Source organism: Lemur catta, chromosome 12 (genome assembly GCF_020740605.2).
Source record: "Lemur catta isolate mLemCat1 chromosome 12, mLemCat1.pri, whole genome shotgun sequence".
NCBI classification, from domain to species: Eukaryota; Metazoa; Chordata; class Mammalia; order Primates; family Lemuridae; genus Lemur; species Lemur catta.
The window spans coordinates 60311725-60331676 of NC_059139.1; the positions used below are offsets into that span (position 1 = coordinate 60311725).

The window sequence follows — 19952 nt, forward strand, 5'->3', positions numbered from 1 at the left end:
ATTTTAGCAAAGTATCTTAATCCAGGTACATTTTTGTCTTTTGAAATGACATTTAACATGCATACCTAGGGATCAGAATTTTCAAGTCTTGAACTTCAAATACAAACTCATACTATTAGTATATTCAATGCCTTTCTTAAAGTCTCCTTTAAATCTTTATGCCCACTCTTCTGTCTTCCTTGCAGGTACAAACAATCATTATTTTGCAAAGTTCTCAAGTAAGATATTTTACTTCAGACAGTCAAGATTATTTAATTATTGCAAGTCAAAGAGATGACTCTGAATTAACTCAGGTATGAATCTTTTAAAATGAAGTTTTTTTTTTTCCTTTTCTTTTTAATACCATAATTGAAATTTATCAAAGATATGGTCTATAGCTTTAGAATAAAAGAAAACCATGATTTGATTGTGGTAAAATGGTTAAGTATTAAATAGAATGTGAATATTAATTGGTTACAACTAATTTTTAAATAATAGAGTTATAAATATTATATTGTCTTTAAGACCCAAAGCAAATGTAACAATAAGGAGGAACATTTAATTAGAATTTAACTAAGTTGGAAAACATTATGGAGAAAAATCATACAACCAGACAGATGGTATCAGTAAAAATTCATGATTAACATTGCCACGTGGACACTCAACATCACTGCAGAAATCTCACATTTCTGTAGTAAACTAGGTCTTGTAATCCTGGTAATGCTTATTAGATCATTTTCGTCACTCCTCAAACTTCTGTACGTGCTTCTCATCTCCTCATTTTCAGCTAACAGTCTTGTTGAAATGAAAGTGACTAGAAGGAAGATCATGCATCTTCCCAACACCAAATTCGAAAACCCACTTGAAACTTATTCCTTGTTTCTGTTAGAATGGAGGACGTGTCCCTTCTGTAAAAGCCAGACATCTCACATCGGTGTCCCTCTTGTCTTCATAAGGTTTAGTTATTCCCTTCATCTCTGGCATCTTTCTCCCTCTCTCTCTTGACTGTTACAATCAGTATAAACATTCTAGGATCACCCAGCTTAGAAAAAAATTCCTCCCTGATCTCATCCCCTTTTAGTTTTTGTTTCATGTCTTTTTTCCCCTCTATAGTAAGATGTTTTGATAGAATGATCTCTTTGCTTTGTCTTTACTTACTTGTGCTCACTAATGACAACTAGGTGGCCAAATTCAGTGGATGTTTTCCTGTTATTATCATATATGCCATCAGCATGTGACACTCACCTCATTCTCAAATTTATTTACTTTTATTTTTTTATTTGAATGTATTAAAGGAGTATAAATGTTTTGGTTACATGTATTGCTTTTGTAATGGCTCTAAGTGTGCCAATCACCCAAATAGTGTTCACTGTTCCCATTTGGTAGGTTTTTGCCCCTCCCATCATCCCACTTCCCCCTGCTTGATTTCCACTAAGTTTTACATTCCTCTGTATACAGATGTGCTCATTGGTTAGTTCCAGTTTAATAGTGAGTACATGTGGTGTTTGTTTTTCCATTCTTGTGGTACCTCACTTAGGATAATGGTCTCCGGTTCCATCCAACATGTTGCAAAAGGCATTAAGTCATCCTTCTTTGTGGCTGAGTAGTACTCTGTAGTATACATATACCATATTTTGTTAATCTACTCATGAATCAGTGGGCACTTTGGTTTATTCCACATCTGTGCAGTTGTGAATTGTGCTGCAATAAACATTGGAGTGCAGGTGCATTTTTGATAAAACGACTTTTGTTCCTTTGGGTAAATACCCAGTAGTGGGATTGCTGGATCAAGTGGTCGGTCTACTTTTAGTTCTTTGAGGAATCTCCATACTGTTTTCCATAAAGGCTGTACTGTATCACTGGCCCACCCAAGTGATTCCTCCCTTTGTGGATCTTATTAACTATTAGGAAAAGGTAAACAATAAACATCAGTAATTGAATAAATGCATGATTATAAAATGAGACAAGTACTGAAGATGACAATTAGGGTGGTCTGATAGAGAAGTATGAAAGTATTAGGGAAATCAAGTTAGTTGTAATGTCTGGCTCAAAGTTCCTAATTATTGACTGAATAAATATAATTCTTTGTGAAATTGACTAACTTGTATAAGAAACCAGGTAGGGTTTGAATTTCCTTTTAATTTTAAATATATGAATACTTGGCCTGAAAATATATGCATTGTGTGCATTGACTGCCACCATGGGGACAAGAAAGGTTTAGGTATTTCTCTGTATTCTCTTGCTTAAATAGTTGGTAATGATATTACAGCATAGAAAGTTTCTTATCCGGTTTCAAATTTTTCATATTTAATTTAATTCTCTTCTGTTTTGGCCTTCCCTTTCCTTTCTGTCACCAACCCCTGGCCAGATGTATATTTGATACTGATTTCTTTTCAAATAACTTCTCTTGCATTCATTCTGCATGTGTGTGCTCTTGTGTGCACACACACAGATAAAAAGGAGAGAGCAGTGAGGGAGCATCAGTTTTGATATTTTCTCATTTATGAAAGTATCCTCCTAAGTAAATGAAAGGGTCCAAAAGAGTAAACACATGATATTGGTTAAATTCTCACAAGGCTAAATTCCTAGTCATATAAAGAGTTTTGTATTTTAACATTTTCTACAGGTCTTCAGGTGGAATGGAGGAAGCTTTGTGTTGCATCAAACACTCCCTGTCCGAGGAGTGCTGAGCATGGCCATGTTCAACAGAGGAGGCTCTGTGTTCTTAGCCATTTCCCAGGTTAATGCCAGGCTAAATTCCCTTTTATTCAGATGGTCTGGCAGTGGCTTTAATAACTTTCAAGAGGTGCCAGTCAGTGGGACAACACAAGTCGAGACTTTGTCTGCAGGCAATGATATTTACTTAATCTTTGCCAAAAATACCTTTCTAGGTGAGAAGATACAGTATTTGTAAAGCATACATAGTTATTATGAAAATAATTTAGCATTCAGATGGTATGTTTTATATGAAAATGCCGTTGTAATAATTTTTTAGCTAATCAATAGAATGTTCCTTGATAGATGATAAGTATTAACTGTCAGCTATAAATGTCTTTTGGGAAAAAAATTTAAGCCCTATGCCCAAAATTTTGTGGTGTTCTGACTACTACTTTAAAGTTAGATTAAAATAAAATTGGAAGTGGGTAGGTAAAGTTGAAAGATCCATAAAGATTTTATACCCCAAGTGAAAGTAAATAATTTTATATGAATACACTTAGGGTGCCATGACTATTTTATAGTATTAATAAATGATGTTTAATAACTTTTGAGGATGGTTCAAAATACTCTATGAATAGAAATTTTCTTTATTTTGCTTAGGGGAACTTTTATAAAATTCCAACATTCCTAAAAAAAATAATATCATCCATGTTCTTTCTTTAGCATTAGATCATAGTTAATGGCTAACCATGTATTTACTTCAAGTGTTGAATGCACTTTTGAAACTCTTCTTACTAAGTTGTATTTTTGTTAAACTAAATAGAGTCTGAGGAAATTTGTTTTTAAATTAAATTTAATATTTTTATTGTAGTTTTACTGTGCAATTTTGTCGTTTTTTTCTTGTAACATTTGCTTTAAGATTTGACTTTTATTCTATTATTGTAGGAGATCAGAATTCAATTGATATTTTCATCTGGGAGACAGGACAGTCTTCTTTCAGATATTTTCAATCCTTGAATTTTACTTCTGTTAACAGGATCCACTCTTTCACACCAGCCTCGGGAATAGGTAAGGGCTTTTCAACTGCTCACCAGTCCTAAAGGCAGTGTGGAAAGCCAGAATGATTTTAATCTCATTGAATTAGATTAATTGTCACGTTGCCAGACACTGAGTATTTTAATCAGAATGCAAAATCAAGATCTTTATAATAATTCTTCCAGAAGTCTTAGAATTTTTTGAAATTCTATGGGCATTGTGTATGAGAGTAACCAGAATGGTTAAAATATGGAGGAAAATATTAGTGAAGACTCAAGATAGTATATTTCTTTTGTCTAGCAAAAAGAATAGTGACATTAAATATATATTTTTAAAATATGAAAGTATGCATATGACGATAGTAACTTTTTGCATTAAGAATTCTTTTTTTAAGTCAGAAAATGACTATGAGAACTTTGCCATCCTCGTTTACTCTACCAGCCTCTTCCACAGTCTGAAATCCTTTTCTGGTCTTTTCCACTGTAACCCACACATCAGAAACATAAGCGATATTTTCAATCACTGTGGTTCCAGAAACAAAGTCTGTTCATAAGAACCCAAGGTCTGGAGGCTGTAGGATTATTTCAGGGTTGGCAAGGAATCACTTGGGTGGGCCAGTGGTAAAAGAAGCAGCAGCATAGGCCAGCTGGCATATGCGATTGTCAAGCTGCCACACAGGCCGAGTATCAGCAGTGTGGGATGGGGACACGGTTAGTGGATCATCATGTCTCCTGTAGAGGTGGCTAGAGGAACCCAAACCTGAGTGTTTGGATGAACCACAGCCTTGCTCTTAAATTGAGACATGATAATTCTATGAATTAAACAGCACACAGTTATCAATTAGATATTATGTTAAAAGGCTTACTATTTGGTTGGAGAAACAAGAAAAAATATTAAGATGCTAATTCAAGGTAGAGTACCAATACCGTTTGCTCTGTGAGGGATAGAATTGGAGTGGTTAAGAGATCTAAGAAGGAGCTTGAGCTATGTCTGGGTGAATTGGCAGGAAATATTTTGGGCAGGGAGAGTGATCTGAGCAAAAGAGAAAGACAGAAGTGTTTATTGCGCTGAGGGCACCATTGGCAGACAGGCGTGCTGGGGACCGAGGATTTGATGGGAATGGGAATTCCCATTTGATGGGAATGTCGTGGTGCTGGCACATACTGGAGTCTGCAGAAGAGGACCTGGGATGGCAGGCCCAGCATTTGCCTGTGCCTCAGATCACCCAGCAACTCTCACACACGTTAGTCTTAGGGATTTTTCTCCCTTTCAAAAGTTTTGAGGACCTCAAAGAACTTCGGTTTGTATCCATTATATCTATTGATGTTTTTTGTATTAGAAATTAAAACTGAGAAATTTAAAAGATTTTTCTAATTTATTTAAAATGATAATATACTCATTATGTGTAAATATAAATAACATGTTTTTTTAAAAAAAGCTATATTTTCCAAAACAAAAACCTCTGTGGGAAGAGTAGCATTTTTTTTCCAATTTTTACACATTTCTTTAATGTCTGGTTTAATATATGATATCTGGATTCCCTTTTTAAAAATGATTAATTAACTTATCTTTTCCAACTTTCCTGAGGTATGATTTACAGATAAACATTATCTATATTTAAGGTGTACCATCTGATGTTTTTGTATCTGTATGTATTGTGAAATGATTCTCTCAATCAAGCTAATTAACCTATCCATCACTTCACATATTTACCTTTTTTTTTTTTTTTTGGCAAAAGCTACTGTCTTAGTAAATTCCAAGTATATAACACATTATTATTAACCATAGTTACCATGCTGTGGATTAGATCTGCAGAACTCACCCATCTTATAACTGAAAGTTTGTACTCTTGACCAACATCTCTAATTTCCCCCATCCCCCAGCCTCTGGCAAACACCGTTCTAAACTCTGTTCTGTGAGTTTGACTTTTTTTTAGATTCCATGAATAAGTGAGATGATGCAGTAGTTGTCTTTCTAAGTCTGAATTCTCATATCTGCATCTGCATTCAGTCTATTGCAATATTATCAGTCGTATGGCCTCTGGAAAATTTTGTACACTAATGAAAGAATGAGAGTGAAGTAGACATATAATCTCTTAGTATTATTATGAAAATAGTTTGGACCTCAGAGAGCCTCTAAAAGTTTTTTAAACACTCTTAGGGGTCCCTGGACCACACTCAGAGCACTAATGAGGTAGATAAACTCTTGAAGGCCAGCGATGATTGAAGACATGTTTTATTACTCTTCCTAGCTTTGGTGTATGGAATATGCTGGATGGAGTAACTTGCAACTGCCCAGACAAAAGTTGAAGAGGGTCCTGAGCTGGGGTGAGAAATTAGAAATGAAGATACAACAGCACTTGATGACTTTTCAAATGTCTGGAAGAAAAGTTATCACACCTTGGCAATTGGGAGGAAAGATTAGTATTGAAATTAGGAAAAATATCTTTAGTAGGAAATGTGATAAGCTTGATTATAGGCGTCTTTAGTTCAAGGTGATGCAGAAGCACCTGTGGGTGGTTAGAGATGTAGAACTGAAATCGGAAGGAAGTCAGAGGTAGAGGCTTATATTTCAGAAACACTGATACATTAGGATAGTTGAATTCACCAAAGTTAAAATGTGCAAAGTAAATGGTAATGACTGAGATGACTAGAGGATTTGGAACAAATACAGGAGACTAGTTTTACGATTTTCCCCTAGGTGCTTGACTGCTGCCTTTTCTCTATTAGGCATTGTAACCTTTAGGCACTGCTACCTTAAGTCACCTCAGCCGCTACCAGGAATCAGAGGTTATTTATGTCTGATTTTCTAATTACTATTTTAAATTTATAAATCATAATTATATTATACTTATGGAGTATATGTTTTGATATATGTATTCAATGTGGAATGATTAAATCAAGCTAATCAACATATCCATCACTTCACTCACTTCACATTTTTGTGATGATACATTCAAAATTTACCTTCTTAGTTATTTTTGAATATACAACATGTTGTTATTGACCATGGTCATCCTGCTATGCAATAGATCTCAAAACTTATTCCTCCTGTCTAGCCAAAAGTTGGTACCCTTTAACCAGCAACTCCCCATTCTTTTGCTCTTACCCCCTCTGACAACCATCATTCTACTTTCTACTTCTAGGAACTCAACTTTTTAAAGTTGCTCTGGGGTTGAGTGGAACTGTTGGTTGTGCTCTGAGGTCCAGTGAGACCTCTGGCTGAAGCCTGCGTTAAGGCAGAGCTGTTGATTGGGCTCTGTTATTGCTTCTGATCAGACAGTGTTTGTTATAGGTCATCTTTCCTGGCTGGCTAGTACTACAGTTTGGGATCTGTATACCAGGGCAGGCCACATGCTGGGCTCTGCAGCTGGGTGAGGTCTCTGAGACCACTACTCAACCACTCAGGATAGGCAGGGTTAGAGACTAAGCTGCACAGATATGCATGGACATGTCCTAGGTTAGCCTTAAGCAGAGCACTGAGGCTTGGTGAAATAGCTGCTCAGCTGCTGGGGTTGAGCGAGGTCAGAGTCTCCCCTCAGAAGATACTTGTTGACCTATTGCCTCCTGAACTGGTGAGGGCTTAAGGAGAGCCTCAGGGCTTGCCTGGGTTGATGCTCTGCAGTTGAGTCCTGGCAGGGCCTGATGCTCCCACTGTGGATAATTCCTGAATTGCTGTTCCTGCCTCCAGGCCTGGGGCATGGGGTTAAGGAGAGCACTAATGCTTGTCTGAGTTGCAGCTTGGTAGCTTGGTCTGCTGTTCCCTTTGTAGATAATCACTGACCTACCCTTGCCTCTCAATGTGGGCTAGAGGGTTAAGGAGAGCATCGGAGCATGTCTGGGTCACAGCTCTGTAGCTGGGTCCAGGTGGGGCCAGATAATCCCTCCATGCATAATCACCAACTTGCCCTTTCCTTCTGGCCTGGAGAAGGGCTAAGAAGTGCACTGGGGCTTGGCTGAGTTGCAGCTCAGCCAGTGGGCCTGGGCAGAGCTCAGCAGATAATTGTTGACATGTCCCATCTCCTGGCCTGAAGAAGTTTCAGGGACAGCACTGCACTGGGGCTGGGTGTGGAAGCTGGCCAGGGATTCAAACCTGGGAGACCTGTTGACTGTGCTCCTTGCAGAGCAATACTGTGGGCTAGCCTCTTTGCTGGTGTACCTCCACTGTCCAGAACGCAGTGCCATCACCAAGATCTGCACATTGACCACTGTGAACCCCACCCCTGCTCTTTGTTTTTAACTGACCCCAGGTGGTCTACCCCTGCTGATACCACCAATGTTTTTCATGGGGCAAGCTGAGAGAGTGTTAAAGGTCCTGGAATGAGGGGGAAGCTGAATGTCTACCTCCAACTCTCTCCTCCCTCTGTAAAAGCTATGGATCCTGGGGGATACTCTTTATGTAGTGCTGTGCTGGCTTGGGGGAAGGTGGGAGGAAAGGGTAAGATGAACAGTTTCATCTTACCCTTCGTGTGCAGCTGTTTTTAGTCTGTGGTCCAAGGGGACATCTCAGCACCACCCCCGCATCTGAAATATTCATGAGGGTATTCTTGTCTATGGATAGTTGCTAGTTGGATTTCTGTGGGAAACAGTGGAGCTAGACAATTCCTATTCCACCATCTTGCTGATGTTATTCGATTTACCTTTCATTTTTTTATAGATGATTTATCTCATTGTACTTTGTTTCCACGTTTTCTACTCTTTCCTCCTCCCTCAGCCCTGTGGAATGTCCATACCACATTCTCCTTATCCCTAGGACACTTCCCATTGGGCCTATTACATTATTTTCTGGCCTCCACACTTTCTTCCTTTTGCCATCAGGGTCCTGTACGTGTCACTGTTCTGCTCATCCTTTCTTAAATAACTTTTCTTTACATCAGCAACACTCAGGTCATGAATCTGTGATGCTATCCTTTGATGTACAACTTGGGTGACTTTCTTACATTCGCCCAATAAATGATTTACTGAATAAATTCCGTGTCTTTCATACTGTATTTGTTTAGTTTTTGTCTATATGTCCTTTAATTTTTTGCCTTTATTATTTTTACTTCTCTTATACCTCAAGTTTTCAAGTGGACTAATTGTATCTCCTTGAGTCACTTATTATTATTCAAAATAGTTGCCTAATGAATGTTTTTAAGGATGATGAGTGCTGCCTGAATGCGCCATTAATTAAAGTTATAGAATTCCCTTAAAAGATTTTTAAAAAATATAATAGGCATACTTTCTAAAAGAATTTGTGGAAAATTCTGCCAGAGGCTTGTTAAGGGACCCATTGTGAGGTCTTTTTATTTCTTTTGTTTCTGTGACTTGAGGTTGTAGAAGTATGAAAAGATTGTAGGTAGTTATTTAGAATGGCTTATTATAGATCCCCTGAAAGCTGAAATTATGCATTAAATAATGTTCGAGGACTTTCTTATTTTGAATGTGTCAAATATTTTATTAAAAGTAATAGATTGGAGCTATGACTATGAGGATCACGTATTTATTCTGGTTAATGACTTGACAGAGATTGTTAGGTGGTGACTGAATTCTTTAAATGGAAGAGGAAGAATGAATATGACAAAGACTACAAGGACATGTAAACTTATCTTCCCCTTCGCCCTTCTCTCTTTTATTAGTTAATAGATATTTTTAAGTACCAATTATGTGCCAAGCACAGTAGTAAGCCCTGGGGAAACAAAGGTAAGCAAAAGTACATATAGTCTCTACCCTGAAGAAGTTTAAGATGTCGTAGGGAAGAGAGACATTACATATAATCACACAAGTAAGTTTCTAGCTATAAACAGATAACTGCCATGAGAAAATGGAATAAAATATTCTCATAACACAAAATGAGAGGACTTGCCATGGTCTAAGAGATGCCCAGAAAGCTTTCTTGAGGAAGAATCATTTAATTGAGAACTCAAGGTGGAGTAGGAGTTAATGAGGCAAAGAATTGAGCATGGGGCAGGCTCTAGGCAAAGGGAAGACCATGTGCAAAGAGGTCAGGTGATGATGGTGAGCTCTTAGGGAAGGATCAGAAACGGGCCATTGTGGCCCAAACACAGGCAGTGAGGAAACAGTGGTACTGAGTGTAACCAAATATATAATCAGATAAATCAGATAGGGACTTAAAGGATCATGGTCTTTATCTATGAGAAGGTGATGAGGAAATGGAGATAGAGAGCTCCAGGGGTAGGGAGACAGAGAGGCTCTGTTTGTGTATGTGTGTGTGTCTGTAAGGGTGTTTTAAAAAGGGAGCTTTTGCTGCCAGGGTAAAAAAAAACTTAGAAGTTGGTAAGACAAGATGTCTGAAAACAAGCTGGAGGCTCATACTTTAGACTAGAGATGCTGAATGATGGAGCTTGGAAAGGGGTAGGTAATGCAGGTGAAAAATCAGAGAAGTAGATTGATTCAGAAGATGTCTCACAAGTAAAATCCACAGGAGTTGATAGATTAGATATGGGGGAGGTGAGAGAGAGGATGTCAAAGATGAGCCCTAATTTCTTACAATTAGTAGATGGATGGTAGTCCTATAACTATTATGGTGATTGTTGGAGGAGGACCAGGATTTTTAGGACAGAGATAATGAGTTTGGTTGGGATACATTAAATTTGAGTCATTCATGTCCAGAGTAACTGTTACTGGTTGTAGCTTAGAAGAGAATCCAAGACTGTTGAAATACATTGGAAGTTCATACGTGCAAAAGGTCATTTCACTATAAGCAGAGATGATCTTGGTTGAGATGGTAGAATCAGCTAAACTTGAGGGATGTTGAAATCCACCTGAGTTTGTTCTTTACTGTGGGTCTCCAGTTTTACAAATCTTTATGAAAAATATGTGGCCATTTAAAATTCAAGCCTATTAATAGCACTTTTCTTGATGATCTTTACCTTTTATGTAACATTTACTAAACTTCACTAGCACTTAAATTAATTATTATAAATAAACATGATCAGTAGTTCTTAATATGTAAGAGTAAGGATAGGGGGTTTCTCATTATAATGTATGGGCTAAAATTTTAGAATAGACTGATGCTTTATTGTTCTTTGTGCTATTTTAATATTTAATCAGTCTTGATATCTATTCCAATTTGTTTCTGCAAATATTGGAATATGTTCACATTCTCTATGATTTCTTATTTCCCCACAGGTTTAAGTCTCAAGATTATTATTTTTTTTTTTTTGAGACAGAGCCCTGGCTAGAGTGAGTGCTGTGGCGTCAGCCTAGCTCACAGCAACCTCAAACTCCTGGGCTTAAGCGATCCTACTGCCTCAGCCTCCCGAGTAGCTGGGACTACAGGCATGCGCCACCATGCCCGGCTAATTTTTTCTATATATATTTTAGTTGGCCAGATCATTTCTTTCTATTTTTAGTAGAGACGGGGTCTCGCTTTTGCTCCGGCTGGTCTCGAACTCCTGACCTCGAGCCATCCACCCGCCTCGGCCTCCCAGAGTGCTAGGATTACAGGTGTGAGCCACCGCGCCCGGCCTAAGATTCTTTAGTAATATATACAACATAGTAAACCCCTTCCTTCCTAACCTGTGGAATGATTTCCTGGTAACATTTCAAATAGGGGTTGGCAGAATATACCTGAGCCATAAATTTGTTTGATTATCCTTTTTCCTAATTACTTTGAAAAATTAATCAAGTGAAGATAATTAGTATGAATAATTCTGTCTCTACTTACTATTGAAAAATTAAATATAAAACAACAAATATCCAATGTAAGGAAATTATTCAATATACTTTGGAGATCAACCCTATAGGTTATTGTCTATGCACTAAGTTGTAAACTTCAATGCCATGAAGCAACATATAAGACTATATAATACTATAAATACAGTATAAGATTGTTAAGATTTTTTTTGTATTTTTACATTGTTTATAACTGTCAATTGTGAATTGATATGGATTATAATTGCAAAGGAAAATATAAAAGTGAAACATTTAATGGTGGGATTATGGTTATTTTTCACTTTAAAAAATATCCTACTATGTTATTCAATAAATAAATACTGAGATGACAAAATCTGTGAGGGTTTTACCAGCTAGTGATTTCTTTTTTTTTTTTTTTGAGACAGAGTCTCGCTTTGTTGCCTGGGCTAGAGTGAGTGCTGTGGCATCAGCCTAGCTCACAGCAACCTCAAACTCCTGGGCTTAAGCGATCCTACTGCCTCAGCCTCCTGAGTAGCTGGGACTACAGGCATGCACCACCATGCCTGGCTAATTTTTTCTATATATATTTTTAGTTGGCCAGATAATTTCTTTCTATTTTTAGTAGAGACAGGGTCTCACTCTTGCTCAGGCTGGTCTTGAACTCCTGACCTCGAGCGATCCACCCGCCACGGCCTCCCAGAGTGCTAGGATTACAGGCGTGAGCCACCGCGCCCGGCCTGATTTCTTTTTTTAGTAAATGGCTGTGCATACATTGTCAGGCTGGTTTGATCATCCCACAGCATTTAAAAGTTATTATTTACATTCTGTTATTTCAGAAATTGAATCATATTTGGTTACCTCAAATCAAAATGGAACTTTGAGAGTTAGAAAGGTTTTGCTTTGAAACCAATACAGGGAGTGTGGAAGGTGACAGTTTACATTTGACTTGGGTTGCCTTTTCTTTCCTTCCTTCAGTTCATGTACTTCTCATTGGCCAAGACATGTCTGCTCTTTATTGCTGGAATTCAGAACTCAATCAATTCTCTTTTGTTCTGGAAGCACCTTCTGCTTATGATGCAGCTTCTGTTACAGTAAAGTCCCTTAATTCAAGCAAGAATTTAATTGCTCTAGTGGGAACTACCCACTCGCATATATATGAGCTAGTCTACATCTCCAGCCAGTCTGATTTTATTCCCAGGTAGGTTCAACAATTTATGCTATATGTCTTTATGCTCACCATAATTTTGTATGGCACCTAATTTCTAAGTTTTTATTTAGTGACTGAAAAATATACAAAATATAAGAGCTATTTATCAGCCAGAAATTTGGTTATTATGTGTATTTCTGATATCTATTCCACCAAGGTAATCACTATCATATGAATATTTTGTATTAAAAGGTATTAATAAATAATATGAAATGTGATTCATCTAAACCTTTAGTATTGATCAATGTAATGATAATTTTATGAGTAATCTACTACGTATATATCTTGAATTTGTCATAGTTGACTTATTTTATATACTTCTTATGCTAGTTCAGGTGAGCTGATATTTGAACCTGGTGACAAAGAAGCTACAATAGTGGTAAATATCCTTGATGATATAGTTCCAGAGGAAGAAGAATCCTTTAAAGTTCAGCTTAAAAATCCCAAAGGAGGAGCAGAGATTGGTATTAATGGTTCTGTAACAATAACTATTCTGTCTAATGATGATGGCTATGGAGTTGTTGCCTTTGCTCAGGTAATGATGCTGAAGATCCCACACTTACAAGTCAAAATTATTTATTTATTCTAGTTGTATATTAGCTGTTATTAGCACTTAGTGAGTCATAGTTTGAGTATGTTCAGCCTTTCTCTCTTTCCTTTCCCCTGCCTCACCTGCTACTCTTCATCCCAAGGTAAATTTTACTGACATCTTATAATTTACAGTTTTACCCATCAGACTCTCTGAGTCAACTTGTCCTAATCTTTTTTCTTTTTGGTTCTGATTCCTTTTATAGAATTGAATTTGAAATGTTACCACTTGGTCTTGTTCCAGGAGTTTGGCTCTGCTATTAGCCCTGTTAGCTGAGGGCGATAATGAAGTAGATTCTAAATACATTGTACTATGTGGTGTCACACACATCACATGTAAATATATTACTGCGCTATTATGCCTTTGTTACTACTGTAGAGATGGAGAGGGGCGAGGAAGAGAGAGAGAAAAGGGGGATTTGGGAGAGAGATTTGTAACCATATGTGCATTGTACACATGTAGACGGTTTTTCTCGAGGAAGGAGAACCATGCAAATCTTCCCAGGTCAGTCGCATGCCCAGACTTAATATTTCTTTATCGACAAGCAAAAGACATCCATTTATTTACACCGTTTAGTACTATCTGCAAAATGTATTCTGACTTCTTAACTGCAGTTATAGTTGCAGCTTATTTTGTACCTTTCTCTGAAATATTTTGCATGTAAAGGAAACCTAACTCAAATTGGCTTACATACTAAGCATGTCCACAGAGAAGGTGGGCGTTGGGGTTGGTTGGATACTCTACCCTGTCACCATGGCCCACATTCTTTTCACCTCTCCACTTTGCCAACACAAAACTCATCCTTCATTTGGTTGTTTGAAAGCTGATGTTATTGTTAGGACTACTGTTTTCTTGTTCATGTCCAGTGGGAGAGAGATGCTTTGCGTGACTCTCAAAGTAAGGAAGAAATTTCCAAAAATCTTCTAGAAAATGCCTTCTGTCTCATTGGCCAGAACTGGGTAACAAGCCCACTTACTCATTAATTCATTCATTAATTGATGCATCAGATACTTAATAAATACCTACTATGTACCAGATACTATTTCAGATGCTAGAGTCATGTTAGAAAATAAAACAGTAAAAGTCTTTATTCTCGTGGTCTTTAAATATTTTAAAGGGCAAGGGGATGCAGACAATAAACAAAGACATAAGAAAATATGTCCTACTCCTGATGGTGGTAAATGCCATGGAGAAACAGCAGGCAGGGAAGGCAGATGGAGAGAGCAAGGGAAGGAGTGGAGGTTGTATGCGAGGAAACTGAAAACAGGATGATCAGGGAGGGCTGTATGGAGTAAGTGACAGCAGGGCAGAAGCCTGCAGGGGATGAGAGAGTGAGTTTTGTGCCTACCTGGGGTAGGAGCATTTAAGGCAGAGGGCCGATCCTCAAGGGCAGAGGCCCTGCAGTGAAGCCTTGCCCGTCCCCATGTGGAGCAACAAGGGGGCCACTGTGGCTGAAGTCAGTGTACAAGGAGGAGCTGGGGTCCAACAGGTGAAAGGCCGGGCTTCTGTGTCTGGGACCCACATGACCACCTACAGTTTCAGTGATTCACTCAGGGGACTCATAGGACTCAGCATTTTGTCATACCCACAGCTGTAATTTATCACAGTGAAGAATACAAAACAATGTCCATTACTGTGGGAGAATGGTGCAGAATAAAAATCTACCTGTTAAGTATAATGAACACTATTCTGGGGATGAGTACACCAAAAGCCCTGACTTTAGCATGATAAAATTTATCCACATAACGAAAAACATTTGTACCCCATGAATTTTTTGAAATAAAAAAGAAAAGAAAAATAAATAAAAAATAAATTTTCCAAAAAAAATAAAAATACAAGACAAAATCATCTAAGCTCATGAGTGAAGTCCAGAGGAGGCCAGGTGCAGGCTTCCAGGAGTCCTCTCCCAGTGGAGTAACACAGGACATGCTTAATCCCCCCAGCATCGAGGTGTCGCAACACAGGTGAAATGTTGCCAATCAAGGAAGCTCACTAGAAACTCAGTGCCCAGGGTTTTAATTGGAGGCTGATCACATAGGTACCCTCTGCCAGGCACATACCAAAATTTTAGACTTTCAGAAGGAAAACAAATGTTCAGCATAAATCACATTTTTTGTACAGTTTAGACAGGGAGCCACTTAGCAGTTCAGGGAACGGCGGGAACACTCCTGAAATCCAAGTTCCCAGATGCTAGCCAAGGGCCAACCTAGCTAGAAGGCCTTTTTAAGGATAGTAGTAAGGCCTGATACATTAACACTTTCTTGCTGCAAAGCCCCTTAGCATCTTAATGAATTTGACCTCTGAGGGAATTGGGGAGCCTTTGAAGAAGATGGGGTAGAAGAGTGACATGATTTGACTCACATTTTTAAAGGAACACTCCGGCCATAGTATTGAGAATAGATTGTAAGTAGGCAAGGATGAAATAGGCCAGTTAGGAGAATACTACAGTATCACAGCAATAAATGAGAGAGCTGTAGGATGCATGAATTTGTTGTTATTCATTGAGATATGGAGGACTATGGGAGGAGCAGGTTTGGGGGATAAGATGAGGAGTTAGGGACATACTAATGTGAGCTGGTTGCATGCAAGGTTCAGAATATCACCCTGTTACCTAATCTGGCCCATCACTGGAGCTAAGGGCAGCTCTGCTGAAGAGAGATTTAATGTGAGCTACGTATGTAATTTGAAGTTTTATAGCAGCCCCATTAAAAAAAAGTAAGAAGAAGGTCAAATTAATTTCAATATTATATTTTATTTAACCCAATATATCCAATACATATAATCAATTATTATTGATGAAATATTTTATATTTTTTTCATACTTTGTCTTCAAACTCCAGTGTGCATTTGACACTTACAGACTAGCTACATTTCAAGTGCTCACTAGCCACGTGTGGCCATTGGCTACTGTGCAGGACAGTGTAGCTCTAAGACATGAACTGGGACAGGGACAGTTAAAAAGAAAGAAGAGGACCCCTATCCCCACCAGGTACTTACCTGTTTCCTCACTTTCTTCATATCTCTGCTGAAATGGCACCTTATCAGAAAGGCCTTCCCTGATTAGACATTGCAACTCTCCACCATCATTCTGTGCCTTCTTATCCTGCTTGTTCTTCTTTATGGCACTTGTAATTGCCTGATTTGTATATTGTCAGTTTCTTGTTGCTAGCATTGAAGAGCGTGAGAGCCAGGTACTGCTTTACTCACAGCTTTGTCCCTGCACCCAGAAAAGTGCCTGGCGCACACACAGTAGGTGCTTGGTATGAACCTGTCATTACACAGGAAAGGAAACAGAACACTCACATGGCCTTCTCCAGGCCTTGTCCCAGTATGTAAGGCAGAGCCCGGGTTCCTGGGTGAGAAGCAACATGCTTTGCTGCTTGATTCCGTCTGCTCACCTTGAAGCCTTGCTGCAGATGGAGAGCACACTCCGTTCCTCAGCTGTTTAAGCGTGGTAGATTTCTCTTTAGGAAGATTGTTCCAAAATTGTTCTAGAAACATAAAATCACTGAGGTTTAATCCTTGCCAATAGATAGTATCCTGGATTCCTTCAATTCTTTCAGTAGAATTCCTCAATACAGGTCTTTTGTGTCTGGACAATCACATTCCGAGATGGGGTTTAGTGGATAATGAGAATTTCTTGAATATTTCTGGCTGCATTAAGTCTTCATTTTACTAACCCTCATTAATGGAGGGCATGGAGCCAGAGAGAGGCTTCTTTTTTTAAAGGCATTGTCTTTTGTGAATAAATTATATGCATATTTTAAAATCAAGGCATTTTACTCAGGAATGTTTGATTGCCTTGAGCAAGATTTTATTACTATGTAACATCTGTAACAATGTGTTAAAATGCTGTGTAAAATATCGCTATAGGATAGGATCTCTACTTAAATTAGCATTCTACATAGAAGCTTTCATGAGCTTTAAGAAATTAATGGGGGGATCTCTTTCCAGATTACCATACTAAAAAGACAAGAAAAATCTTGATGGAAAGATTTTAAAAAATCTTTATACTCCAGATGCTTGCTTTATTGCCTATTGAAAGACCAGGGATATTGTAAGGAGGGATTCTTTTGACATATTCATTTTGAGGAACAGTTAATTAAATGACTGGCAAGAGACGTTGGATGCGTTTGGTGAAGAATGTTGTAGTCACACAGAGGTAGAAAGTAGTTTGGAACAAAGGAAGTAGGCTAAGAAGCATAGGAGAGAAGAAGAAGAACGTAAGGAATTCTACCATAACGGAAAGGGATATTTCTGGCAGAAAAACAGTTGTAAAGACCATGAGCTAAGGGTGAAACGAGCATAGCCTACAGAACATTTCAGAGGATATGCATTTAAGGATAAGAGACATTTGCAAATGCTCAGGAAGAGCGTTCTAATTCTCATGACATCATTACACTTGGAAAGGACATTGGAGAGACCATGTAGGTCAAACTCTTATTTTACAACTAGGAAGCGAATACCTAGAGGGACTGTGAGAGGTTACACAGTGGGCGAAGGCTTCCCTGCTCTCCTGACTCTGTATCTTTTCTGTTCTACAAACTTTTTACATGCTATGAATACTTTCTAAAAAATATATGCTTTCTGAGCGTAAAAGTAATATATGTTCATTGAGTAAAATTTGAAAAATGTAGAAACAGGAAAACAAAGGTAAAAGTTATCCTACAAAAATGAATATTTTTGTTTACTTCAACTTGATCTTTTACTTATTCAAACATGTGTTTTAAATCATGATAATCCTATGTTATTGTTTTTTATTAATAACTTTTTCACTTACTATAGTATGTTGCTTAGTACTGTGAAGTTTGCAAACACATAACAACATGAAATAAAGAAAAGTCTGTTTCATGTAATGTTTTGTGACTTTCTGTGTATTTTTTAGAATTCATTATATAAGCAAGTAGAAGAAATGGAGCAAGATAGCCTAGTAACCTTGAATGTTGAGCGCTTAAAAGGAACATATGGCCGTATAACTGTAGTGTGGGAAGCTGATGGAAGTATTAGTGATATATTTCCTACCTCAGGAGTGGTATGTAATTTAAAAAATTATAGAATATACTTTTAAATTATGGTTACCGTTGAAATATGGGACCGAACCCTGCGTGATGGATGAAGTGTGTGGGTTTGACCATGTCAACATGGATTCCTACTAATCACCGTAGAGAGGGATACAATTTAAAGGTTAGTTTTATTCTTGTGGTTATTGTTCTTTTTTTCTATAAAACCAAAATTACCTGTAAAAATGTTGTCCTTTTTGAAGTTCAGTACATCAGTTGGCCAAATTGTGGGTGTATTACATTGTCAGAAAAATAAAACCCATCTAACTGGGCATCAAAACGTGGTTTCAGGATTTAGGTAAAATGAAAGCAGTAAATAGGGAACAAGTCTGTATGAAGTAGGCAGATTTATGAAAAAGTAGATCAGAGTTGTGGACTGATATGGTGTGGGTTTCCTGTAAATAGACTTTGAGATTAAGAGTTGTGGGCAGAAGGTTTTCTAGGGAGATACATCTATGAGGATGTGAGGAGGGCAAGAATGTGCAGAGGGAGAAGTTGATCCCCAGGCAGTTGCAACGGAGCTCGATCCTGTGGGAGAGGTCTGGAGCTGAGCCAGTCCTTTGGAATTGTTCCCAGTTTAGGGCTGAGCCGTTGCCATCCCCATTTTAGCAGTCCTTGACTTCCAGCCACCCTCTGGGTGGGGCATGACCGTGGGTGAGACCATTTGCTGCAGCTGAGGACGTTTCCCAATGAAGAACCCAGAAGCTGTTGTTTCCAGCAGCTGAGGGATGGGTACCTCAGCCCCAGCAAGGGATCTGGGTAGAGGATCACATTATCCGCTACTGGAGGATGGCATATACTTAGAGTTCAGATTCAAAATGAAATCAGAATAGACCAAAGAAGTAGATGACTCACAAAAAGGTTTGGGGAGTCTTTTGTTCCTAGTTGAAAGATGGGTTGTCTCTTTGGCTCTGTGTATTTTGTCCAGTTGCTTCTCTGAAAAGGTCTTTTAAAAGAACTCCCATGGAGATATCTCAAAAAAAGAACGGGTATATATCATGGCTCATCATTTCTAGCTTCGTGTATCATTTGAAAGGTCATTGGAACTTTCACATATTAAGACTGTTACAGCAAATTCTATTGCATTTAATATTTATTTTATCCAAACTACTAAAACTGTAAGTCGTATCTCTCAGGTTTTGTATGTTCTCAATTATATTTCCCCAATTAACAAAGAACATGATTAAAATTATTTCTAATTTAAATGTACAGTAGTACCTTAAATGTAGACTATATTTTGGGAGAATTAATTATTTTATGCAGGGGGTCAGTAAATTTTTTCTGTAAAGGGCCATGTACATAGTAAATATTTTAGGCTTTGCGAGCCATATGGTCTCTCACAACTACTCTGCCTGTACTTGTACCACAATTGTGCCAGACAATACAAGCAATATAAGCAGACAACATAGGCAGTGCCAGAGAATGTGCAATTGAATGAGTTTGGCTATGTTCCAATAAAACTTCATTTATGAAGAATGGATTTGGCCAGTGGGCAGTTTTCTGACCCCTGATTTTATTAATAAAGCTCTTGAATTTGTATCCTCCAGTGCCTAACTAGGTGAAGAGATGAGCATCGGCAAAGGTAGAGGCATGGGCCTATGGTACTAGTTTGAATAATTGTAAATAATTACAGTTGTCATTGTGAATAACTACTGGAAGGTGGGATGTGAGGTAGGGAACAGTGGGAAATGACATTCAAGAAGCAGACAGAAGCCCTATCAGCAAGGACTTCCGATGTCTTTTAGCAAATTTGGATTTGACTCTTTAGACAATAGAGGCATGAAAAG

The 19952-nt window shown here is 38.1% G+C and overlaps 1 protein-coding gene across 1 annotated transcript in view; it reads left to right on the forward strand.

Annotated features, from left to right (window-relative positions):
• ADGRV1 (adhesion G protein-coupled receptor V1) overlaps positions 1–19952 on the forward strand; it is a 498644-nt gene that overhangs the window by 137754 nt on the left and 340938 nt on the right. The window contains exons 48-53 of the mRNA XM_045565724.1: positions 186–293; positions 2606–2870; positions 3583–3705; positions 12285–12507; positions 12847–13051; positions 17991–18137. Coding sequence (XP_045421680.1) covers positions 186–293; positions 2606–2870; positions 3583–3705; positions 12285–12507; positions 12847–13051; positions 17991–18137 — 1071 coding nt within the window. The remainder of the gene's footprint in view (positions 1–185; positions 294–2605; positions 2871–3582; positions 3706–12284; positions 12508–12846; positions 13052–17990; positions 18138–19952) is intronic.